General features: G+C 36.3%; 1 protein-coding gene across 4 annotated transcripts in view; it reads right to left on the reverse strand.

The window, feature by feature from the left end:
• The window catches only part of LOC106073166 (chitotriosidase-1-like), a 31,137-nt gene extending 19,850 nt beyond the window's left edge, over positions 1-11,287 (reverse strand). For 3 of the 4 annotated variants that reach the window (XM_056032259.1, XM_056032257.1, XM_056032260.1), the window contains exons 1-4: positions 11,190-11,286; positions 10,970-11,027; positions 5,111-5,270; positions 2,265-2,517 (exon numbers count right to left, since the gene is read on the reverse strand). In XM_056032259.1, coding sequence (XP_055888234.1) covers positions 2,265-2,517; positions 5,111-5,270; positions 10,970-11,024 — 468 coding nt within the window. In that variant the 5' untranslated portion in view covers positions 11,025-11,027; positions 11,190-11,286. Of the gene's footprint in view, positions 1-2,264; positions 2,518-5,110; positions 5,271-10,969; positions 11,028-11,181 lie in introns of all 4 variants that reach the window. The other variant, XM_056032258.1, reaches the window with a different exon arrangement.
• Positions 11,288-11,819: the final 532 nt, after the last annotated feature.

Here is an 11,819-nt window from a genome sequence, read left to right on the forward strand (position 1 = left end):
TTTCCACACTTTAAATAAATACCTTGCTGCTAAACTTTTACATTATGGGTCCAAATACATCTGTATACTATGATGTATTTTCTCTGCTGAAAATAACGCAATTACAGGTCGATACTGACTGACTGTAACTTGACAGCAGTCCCTGGGATAAGAACTAGTAAGCTAGTTCCACAGTTCCGGAACATTATGCCCGAATTTAAACAGTTTAATACTTAACATTAAGTACAGCTTTACATTTATAGTGAAATGTTGTGATGTAAAAAAGGCTATAGCAACATTTATTTCTTTTTTTCGTAAAATTAGTTTCAGAAATGGTTCTTGCTGTAAATCTTTAATTGGGAATGTAAAAAAATGAAATTTAAAGTATAAAACAGTATAAAAGTGAATTAAAACATATTATACGCAGTTAGCTAGCGTATTTTTCTGATTTGTTATTACATATTTCATATAAATTTATGCGGCCCCCTATTCCCAAAATTTGGTTAATGCGGCACTCGGTGGAAAAAGGTTGACCAACCCTGATCTAATTGATCTAATTTGTTTTGTTATTCAAAGCATCAAGGGAAAAATAAACATTTCCGTAAAAAAAAAATAATTCTTTAGTGTTTTATAAGCAGCAGCCCTTCACACTGCAGTTCACGCGTTAATATGAAAAACTACTTATTACTTGTTGTTTTAAATTATGTTCTACTTATATGCATATTAAAAAGATTTTTGTCTCTTCAAAAAAAGCGACATTTTTTTCTTTGCGAATATAATAGGTTTATGATAGAGCTTACTAAACTTTGCAATACATTTGTAAAAAAAAAATTGACAAAAAAATCTAAACCTTTTGTACAAATGTGTTAAAAATATAATAAATGGACATATCCCTTTCTAAATATCCTCTGTTTGTTACTATTAATAGTGAATAGTTGTAAAAATGGTGTGTTTTTATAAAAAAAAATTTTTTTGCTTTCAGAAAAGAAAAAAATAGCCCTTGAATCAGAACTATAACAGATCTAAAATATCATGATGATTTCGGATTTTCAATATCATTTCTAAACAGGACGGACGCACGGACAGACAGAGAGACCATACAAAACTAATAGCGTTTATTCCTCTTTCGGGAGACGCTTAAAGAACACGTCGAAATTAAAATTCTAAGAAAAAAAAGATCTTTGCTTATTCTGATTGAAATCGAAACGGGATGTGCATCAAAGTTTCCATCTTGTCATATTGTAATAACTGAAGGGAGAGAACTCAACGAGCAACGATGTTTATTTCCACGAGAACATCACACAAACCTAAAACAACATCTGCCTTGAGCACAGCATCTTCCTATCGGCTCTAGACTTGAGCGGACCTTCTCTTTGTTCTCTTTCTTTCTGATGTCAACATCCTTCCTAGTCTCGTCTCCAATAGTGCGCACCTTCTGCACTCTCTTAATGACGGTGTGCATGGCGGGTTGATAACTTTTCACTGCAATTGTATATTGTAACTCACGTTTAAGTGAGTTCCTCTAGTCTTCTGTTGAAATATATCCTCACTCTAGCATTTTAATACTTTCCCCCTAAGTTAAGAAGAAGAAACAGTTGGCGAAGCTGAGCCTCCATAATAACCAGGTGACAATATTCTTTACATTAGCATTTAATTATTTTATTTTCCTCTAACTATCGTTCAATTACTAATTATTATTTTTTTATTATTATTATAGCTTTTATATAGCGCTACTTTCATGCTTATAGCATGCTCAGAGCGCTTTGGTCCAATCTCATTTGTGGACCAGTGGGGGGGGGGTATCTAGGAGTTGGTTTTCCATGCTGCCTTTAGGCGCTCAGTAAACACAACTCTGCCCTAGTCGGGTGTCCTTCTAGGTAGCCCAGCCAAGCCAAGTTTAAGCGCACTTGGCCTCTCGACCACGCTTCCCACTACATATTTACATGTTACATATTTTACCTTAGAACATTTCTATATAAAACAAAATGCATTCATTTCTACTAACTGATTTACTAATTGGTTGATTTTTTAAAATTGATTCATGTGTTGTCGTCAAGCAAAATTTGATGACGATTGGATGCGTAGATTTGGTCAAAATAAATATAGTAAAATTCCAAGCGTTGTAAAAAAAAAAAAGATAAATATTCTTAATATTTCTCGTAAAACTCTGTATAACATTATATAAAATGTTAATTTAATTAAAATCAATTACGTCGTTTCTCTTATGTACTACTATCTGTTTTAAGATATTATCTTTTATGTTAGGAAAAAAGGAAAAATTTAACCTCCATAAAATCTGCCCAACGGTCTATATTATAACGTAACGGGCTCCACAGTCCATAGCCGACTGCTAATTCCACTTGGACTCCATCAAATTTGTTATTTCTTAAGTATGTTACTAGCAATGGGATGAATTTGAGTCTTTTCTCAGGCGTTCTGTACATATCATAAAATTCTTCGACGCCCACAGCGTTATAGAAACATAACACAAGTTTAAAATTTGGGTTCTTTGCTTTAGCCACCCACATCCACGGAAATCTGAAATGTGAAATACACACAACAAAATGGATCAAAATTTCGCAAAGCGTCTTCAAAAAAAAATCCTAAGTTTGAAATAAAACAAAATACTATGAAGAAGTTTTATTATATAAAAAAGTTTGTCAAAGCCTTATCCCACTGTTAACTCCAAAAACATCTTCCGTGTACAGTTTTTAGTAGCGAGAACATTAAAGTAAGTAAATGAAATATAAACTTTAATAGTGTTCTTTCTATTGACTGGGACAGGGAGGGCAGGCAGGAATACTGCCCCAAAAGAGGAGTCCACACAAGAAAGATATTCGCATTTTTTTTTTACCAACAATACTTTAAATCTTGTGTATATACATCTTTTAAAACTAAAATATACATATTAAATGGTACTCCGTATAAATAGCGCGGACAAAATGGCGCGGACAAAACAACGCCGATGAAATAGAGCCGACAAAATAGCGCAGAAAAAATTGAATTTAGTCATTTTGAAAGAAATACTTTAGATATCGTAAATATGAATAGAGCCAATATTTTTTAGTGTTAATTTTATCATAATTTTTCAGTCATTTTGCAGAAAACACTTTAGAAATCTTAAAACATAAATAAGCAAAAATCATAATATGGTAAAATGAATAATTTCAAAATATAGCATTTATTTACATTATAAAAGTGTTCTTTGAAAACACGCAAAGATACTGTTAAATTTACACACACACACACACACACACACAAACTTTCATAAATTTAAATTGTAGGAAATGTCACGTAGAAACTCCATCACTGACTTGTTTCTGTACATTGGCAATATAGCTTCAAGTCGTCTGTTAAGTTGGAGGTACTTTGTCTTGCTGGCAGCTTTACTTCGTTCTCCAGCATTGTACCTCAGAATCTTGTTCTCTGTGTTCTGTTCTCTGAGTAAGTAAGAGATTAACTTGTACACATTAGTGTGATGACCGTCAATAGACAGTTGAAAGGTGCCATCCCTCCACTGAATTGTTTGTTCGTGGTAGATTGTCCTGCAAAAGATCTCTAATATTCCATTATGCTATCGGAAATTTTGGAGTCACTCTGCGGTTTTATCTCTGACGACCAATATAGTTGTCCTCCCAATAGTCATACGAATTCCCTACAACATCTGGCCGAGCTTCATTTAATTTTTCAAAGGCAGTATTTACATCGGCAGGTGGAACAAGGGCCAACAGCATCTTGTCAAACATGCGTATCCGTTTCAGAAAAAAACAATTGAATTTTGTCCTGGAAAAGAATATACCATAACGAGAGGAAGGCGCAAGGTTTCTTGTCCCATGAAGGGTGCACTTGGGTGATTTGATATCTATTTGATGGTGTTAGACAAAGACGGACAGGAAATAGCAAAATCAGTGATTGACTTTGTCAGTCACGCCTGAGACACAAACAAATCCTATTTTTAGCAAGTTAAGCATTTTAATCAAACGTGAAAACGGGGAATGATATAAAATTTAAAGTACTCTCGTTCTCTGCAAATATGGCATACTTTCAGATCTATTCATATTGAAAAAGATAGAGACATCAACAAAAATGATGCCCAGGACTTTAAATTACTACAAATTCGGTACTTTTATATCTATCTAAGTCCGCGCTATTTTGCCTTGCGCTATTTTGTCGGGAAATTTCGCGCTATTTTGCCTTGCGCTATTTTGTCGGGAAATTTCGCGCTATTTTGTCGGCGCTATTTTGTCCGCGCTATTTGGTCGGCGCTATTTTGTCCGCGCTATTTTGTCGGCACTATTTTGTCCGAGCTATTTTGACGGGTCACCATATTACATAATTTTTTAAGAAGGAAAATGATTCATTAGGACTGTTTTTTCTTTTAAAATATGGCCTGATAATATTATAAGATGTACTATTATTAATAAGCGGATTCTTATTAAATTTTTTGAAAACGTGTAGGGGCCTCCACATCTGGGGCGGAATGGCTATATGGGCAAGTAGGCAAATGCCTGGTGGGCCAGTACCAAACTTTTTTTTTTTTAAATACAGACAACTTTTTAAAATAAAAGCTTGATACAGATGTCCTATTACTTTTAATTTTTTTATTTATTAATTTTGTTTAAAATTTAACAAGAATACCGGTCTCAAAAACTTTACACTTTGCAAAACATTAGACCTTATTATTACACTATGCTATGACAGTGGCATAGACTTCAACACTGCTTTGATGTCTTCGAGGTTGCGTTTGGCCTAATCATTGTGCTGATCGGCAGAGACGTTTGATGGCACTTCCATTTGTTTTTGTTTCTTCCCTCGCCCGTTTTTTTAATGGATCAATTGATAATGTTAAAGAAAAATATGGATGAGAGAGTGTGGTTAGAAAAATTGTTGTAACTCAGTAAAAAAAATAGGGGCGACAATTAGCACTTTAACAACAGTTAATATGAGTTCACTGTAAGACACATCTGCTAAATTGCAAGCCACCTAACTTATTCACAACTTAATTTCATGAATATCTGGGTATGGGCATGGGCGTAGCTAGCATTCTTTTCGGGGGGGGGGAGCTTTGTTTGTTTTTCTCCCCTCCTCCGATCAACAGATTATAAATAAGCATTTTTTTAAAAATACTTACGTCTCCGAGACTTGCTTGTCTACTACCAGAGCATCATTGTCAAATTCAGCAAAAGAGATCGTTAGATAGGGGCAAACTGTTGTATCAATATCCGCACTGGTCAGCCTAGATTGTTTTAATGATTTTCCTTTCAAGTTGCACATTATTATGTTGCAATTCTCTAAAAGAAGAAAAACGCGCATACCTTTTAGAATCTAGACTTACAGCCTGTGAAGCCTCATTCATGGAATACCCGATGTCTTAAAATAGTCTCTAGTCTTAGAATCCCAATATATTTCGTAAGCTATTTCTTGACCATTGAAACAGAAGTCAGTTTCTCTTATGTCTTGATAAAAAATTGTAAAGCAAAAAAGCTTGCGCTATTTCATGGGCGTAATCAGGAGGGCTTTGGGGTTCAAATCCCCCCCCCGAATGAAATCCCCCCATCTGTGGGGGCGGGGAGTCGGAATTTAGTGACTGATTTTTGCTGATTTTCTTTATTTTAGGATAGATTTTAATACTAAACCATCATTTGCCCCAGCGCAGCCAAGGGGGTTCTGAGTTATTTTTCCCTTCTTCTATAAAACGAAAAAAAAAAATGTAAATGACAATTTCTAAATTCCAAGAGCATAGCTAAGGGTGTGTTTGATTTAAAACCCTCCTCCGATAAATTCATCTCTTCAATATAAGACTATCCATACATCAGTCACCAGATTCTATGAGCGTGCCAAATGGGTTTTGAGTTTAAATCTTCCTTCATCGGGGTTTGAAGCTAAAAAAAATACCTTTTCAATATAAAAAAAAGCAAATTACGCAGTTACAATTATATGATCGTAGCCTAAAGGCGTTTTGTGTTTAAATCCCTCTTCAGTGGTGTTTGAAGCTAAAAAAAATACTTCTTCAATTTAAAAAAAAGCAAATAACTCTCTCAAAATTATATGAGCGTAGCCAACGGGGGTTTTGAGTTTAACCCTCTAATCCAGGAGGCTTTTTTAAAGTTTAAAACTCCTCTAGATGATTTTGAGTTTTAAATCTTCCTACAGAATGATTTGACACTAAAAGCCTTTCTCTTCAATATTATTCTTAAGCAAACTAAAGTCATCAAATTCTATGACCGTAGCTAAGGAGGTTTTTAAAAATAAAAACTACTGAGATTTTTTAGTTTAAAACCCCACTACAGATGATTTTGACGATGAAACTTCCCTTTTCGATATAAAATCTAAAGTAAACTACATTCACCTGATTTTAACAGCGTAGCCAGGAGAGGTTACACATTTCTACCACTGGCTGGGCTCAGTTTATAAAGTGTTGGCGAAATTTAAAAAAGACTAAATGTGGCTTAACAAAGAAGGCTAAGACAGATTTTAGGAGTCAGTTATAGAGATCTGGTCTCAATTAAACAAATCCTATGCCTAACTAGGAGTCGACCTCTTAGTAAGGTTGTGACAGAGCCTCGCATGAGGTTTGCGGGACATGTTCTCCGACAAAATGAATCACGCATAATAAGAGTTGCGATGACATAGAGGCCCTAACGATGATTGCGCAAACAGGGAAATCCTATTATAACCTGGCGCCACACTTTCATGGAGGACCTCAGAGCAGGTGGGAAAAGGCTTCTGACATTGCTAGTGACAGTTTTTGTGGAAGCAGCTTGCTGCCCAATGAACCGAATGGCACCTGAGGATCTAACTAAGTAAGAATAGCACATTAGGTTTTTGAAATAAAACTTTTTAATAGCAGGATAATTCACTGTAGATACCTCAGAAGATGCATTTTGTTGGCTTTTAATGAAAGAAATCGTGTTTGGCGGCGGGGCTTCCACTAACTCCAGGAAGAACCTTTTCTAGAGTACAATAAGCGTCTTCCGAAAGAATGAAGGGTCATATATATATATATAAGCCGGGGGGGGGGAAGAAAATCCCCCTAACCCCCACCATTCCGAAAAAAAATCCTGGCTACGCCCATGCCCTAATAAAAGCGTACTCTTGACCCGGGACTTTCATTGATAAATGATAAGATCATAGAGTATTGAGAAACCTAAAAGCATGAAATAACGCTAAACAAAAACAACAGTAACAAGGTTACAAAAGACAGTTTGTGTGGAAACACAAACTCAAAATCGGCCCCCGAAAAGGTCCATCAAGGCAGGCTTCAATATTTTCAGAAAGAACATGCAAATGAAATTATATCAAAGACAAATGAGAGATAAGAATGGAGTAAGAAGGTTAACAGATCTTGTGTAGTGCCCCAACGGTCCCGCAGATCAAAGGATAGGTGAAAGTAAATGTAAAGTTAGATGTGAACCTGGCCTAACTAGTTCCCCTTTTAGACCTTGTGGTCTATAGGACAGATGATGTAAAGTTCATCTGTTTTTGTGGCCTACGGTTAACGAGGGTGTCATGTAGCCAGCACAACGACCATCCGCCTATACGTTTCTCCAACTAATGTCAGGTACCCATTAGAGCTGAGTGGATTCAGAGGCGCCCAAAGATTCCAAAGTTGAAAATCCCAGTCTTCACCAGGATTTGAACCCGGACCCCCAGTTCGGAAGCCAAGCGCTTTACCGCTCAGCCACCGCGCCTCCCTTGGCCTAACTGATGTCTTATAATTGATCCAATTGTTTTGAAAAGGCTCAATCTCTTATTCGAATCCTCAAAAAAAATATTTATAAAATAATAATTCCGCAATAAATAAAATGTTCATAAAAATGAAGTTTATAAGATTACTATTTATTTTAAATTAGGTCTAACTTATAATGCATACTAATTAGCTTTTTCTCTTTTAAAAACTGCTTGCATAACTGATTTTAATAATTAGATTTCAGAAACAAAAAAGTAGCCGTTGCATCAGAACTTTGAATGGTCTAAAATATTGTGATGTCGGATTTTAAAGATTTTCAATATCTTTTCTAGTTTACGAGATCTAAACGGGACGTACGGACAGACGGACAGACGGACAGACGGACAGACGGACAGACATTTCGCAAAAAACTAATAGCGTCTTTTCCCCTTTCGGGGGCCGCTAAAAATGGCACAGATTTAATGTTGTTGGTATAGATCTATTACATATCTAATTACAGGACTGATCCGGACTAATTGATACCATTACACTCTGTATAATCTTTGTTTCTTTTTAAGTATTTTTGTTTTTGTCTTTAACTCTTTCTCTCCTAATTACCGATAACATTGTTGATTTGACCTCATTAAATTAATTTAATGTTAAATTTTAAAATCTTTAATTTGTATTATATAAAAAAAAGATCATGCAGTTCCCTTGAATTCTAGTCCAAATAAAACTTTTTCTGAGAACAAACGAAAACGTTATTGAAGCTTAACCATAGCAGGGTATTGAGATTGTAACGAGCAACATGAAGAATTGTGTCAAAACGTGAGAAAATAATTACGGAGAGAAAGAGTTAAGTTTTCCCGACGATGACCAGCACAGATTCGGATGATAGCATGTTTAGACCCAGTGCTTTGGTATTTTTTTACAGTAACCCAATAGCCACGGAAACCTTTCCCGCTGGGATTGGGCTTGTCCTAAACTCAAGCTCATTATCCGGAGATGGGTTTTCGAATGTAAATATCAGGTCCTGAGACGGTTGGTTGAGGGTGTCTTTGTAGTGTTCTACCCATCTTGCGTCCTGTTCCTCTTTCTTTAGTAGTGGTTTACTACGATGTCTTTGATGGGTTCAATTTTGGAACCTCTTGGCTTCAGTCAAGATCAGGGCGATGAATAGTCCTTGTGTCGTTACTGTATGTAACTGCCTGTGCTTCTTGCTCCTTCAGTCAAGTCTTGATCAGGGCGATGTATAGTCCTTGTGTCGTTACTGTAACTGCCTGTGCTTCTTGCTCCTTCAGTCAAGTCTTGATCAGGGCGATGAATAGTCCTTGTGTCGTTACTGTATGTAACTGCCTGTGCTTCTTGCTCCTTCAGTCAAGTCTTGATCAGGGCGATGTATAGTCCTTGTGTCGTTACTGTAACTGCCTGTGCTTCTTGCTCCTTCAGTCAAGTCTTGATCAGGGCGATGAATAGTCCTTGTGTCGTTACTGTATGTAACTGCCTGTGCTTCTTGCTCCTTCAGTCAAGTCTTGATCAGGGCGATGTATAGTCCTTGTGTCGTTACTGTAACTGCCTGTGCTTCTTGCTCCTTCAGTCAAGTCTTGAACAGGGCGATGAATAGTCCTTGTGTCGTTACTGTAACTGCCTGTGCATCTTGCTCCTTCAGTCAAGTCTTGAACAGAGCGATGAATAGTCCTTGTGTCATTATTGTATGTAACTGCCTGTGCTTCTTGCTCCTTCAGTCAAGTCTTGAACAGGGTGATGAATAGTCCTTGTGTCGTTACTGTATGTAACTGCCTGTGCTTCTTGCTCCTTCAGTCAAGTCTTGATCAGGGTGATGAATAGTCCTTGTGTCGTTACTGTAACTGCCTGTGCTTCTTGCTCCTTCAGTCAAGTCTTGATCAGGGCGATGAATAGTCCTTGTGTCGTTACTGTAACTGCCTGTGCTTCTTGCTCCTTTCTATTGAAGCCAATCTCGTTTCTCTGAAGACTTCTAATTTTCTGATTCCCTTTAGGTGTCCTCCGTTTCTCTTTGATCTTGTTTTTTTTTTTCTGGTCCTGCGTTCAGCATCTTATCAATCCTCTATCAGTTTCTATCTCTTATCAATCCTCTATCAGTTTCTATCTCTTATCAATCCTCTATCAGTTTCTATCTCTTATCAATCCTCTATCAGTTTCTATCTCTTATCAATCCTGTATCAGTTTCTATCTCTTATCAATCCTCTATCAGTTTCTATCTCTTATCAATCCTCTATCAGTTTCTATCTCTTATCAATCCTCTATCAGTTTCTATCTCTTATCCACCTTTTATGAATTTCTTTTTTTTTTATTCGATTTTACATCTCTAAGTTTGAGCCACTGTTCTTCCATGAGCAATATATCTGCTAGAGCCTCAAAGCAGTTCTTTTGAGTTTGAGTTGAAGCTGTTTGGCAACATAGCAATCTTATAACGTGTCAACGTTTAACCGACAGAGGCGTGAGACTTGTTCTGCAGCACAAGGTTTTGATCTGACTCCTTCATCGAATTCTCTGCGGGTTCCCATGTCGAATAATGATGACTTCGTAGATTGATGGCGGTTGGGTGTCTCATCAAGTATGATCAATTGTTGTTTGAAGACGATCGCAAAAATTACTCTTGATGGCAATTCGCTTATATATCCAAGAAATAAATAATATCGTACTTAACATAGTATTTTTGAGTATGGTAACACCATAATAGTTAGCCTTCATTGCAACCAAGCTTGCTGAGAAAAGCTTATCATAAAAGCCAAGGCTTTTGCTATTTTATTTTTTTAGTTGTGTTTTAGTTTTCATAACACATTCTACCAAGTATATCGCCTCGAGAACCGCGTCCACTGACCCAGTGTCCATACATTTGTAAGCTGAAAAAAGGAACTGTAAAAGAAGGGATGAGACACGATAAAAGATAAGATAAATGGTAAAGGCGTCCGCACTTTCTAAATCCATATTACAGGTAATATCAGTTTTAGTTAAATTTAAACTGAGGTAATGTATAAATATAGAGGCGCGGTGGCTGAGCGGTAAAGCGCTTTGCTTCTGAACAGGGGTTCCGGGTTTGAATCCTGGTAAAGATTGGGATTTTTAATTTGGGCGCCTCTGAGTCCACCCAGCTCTAATGGGTACCTAACCTTAGTTGGGGATAAGTAAATGAGGTTGGTTGTTGTGCTGGCCACATGACACCCTCGTTGACCAATTAATAATCATTTAATAAATAAAAAAAAAGAAATATACCACTTTACCATTTTAGACATTTCGATCCAGAAAAATACCGAACATTATAAATTATCTAAAACTCACCTGAACTCAAATGGACAAAGGTTATGAAGAAAAATATAATATTTGTAGCCTTCATTCTCTACAAATAAACAAGATATAGAATATATTATTTTTTTCTACATTAAAGCTAGAAAACATAGTAACTATAGTAACATTTAATATTTAAAATAACTTCAAATAAGCACATATAATTTTTTCCCACACTAATAAAAAAAGAGCATAACTAAACACACAGCAATACATTTAGAAATACGTTGATATTGTGCGTCCCTTGAAGTCTACACAGCAATTATAAAGAAAGAACACCAGGTGTTTCGTTTCGTTATGGCTATATAAAATAAACGGGGAAGTATCAGTGAATGTATTTTGTGTCTTGTACTCTTATATCAACTTTTTTTTTTATTTTCTCCTAAAGGGGAAAGGCGGCTGTGAGGTCTGGCCTTCCATTCGTCCATCTGTATTTTTTTTTTTATAGACATGGCCGGAGGGTAGGGCTTCTTCCAAAAGCTTTGAATGCAAGATTGGCCTTTCACTGATCATCACTTAGAGGATCAATTAATAGCATCCAGTTAGGTCACGCTTAGGCCGGATCTTAATAACAATTAGTTAATGGAAAGAAATTATAGACGCGACACTGTATGGGAAAAATTGTTCTACAGCAGTCTATCTGAATTCGCCTCATCCAAAAAGCTTTTCAACAGAAATTGTTTAAAGGAAAAGGGAGATTCTTGGAAAAAAAAATTGAAAGCTTTTTCTTTAAAAAAAAAATAATTTTAAAGCTTAGGCTTAAAAGAAATTACTGGTTGGGTGACTAGGTGTCACGGTAGTGTTTGAGTACAGAGAGCTGTATTTCCTCCCCCCCCCACCCCCC

The sequence above is a fragment of the Biomphalaria glabrata genome, chromosome 6 (assembly GCF_947242115.1).
Source record: "Biomphalaria glabrata chromosome 6, xgBioGlab47.1, whole genome shotgun sequence".
In the NCBI taxonomy this organism is placed as follows: Eukaryota; Metazoa; Mollusca; class Gastropoda; family Planorbidae; genus Biomphalaria; species Biomphalaria glabrata.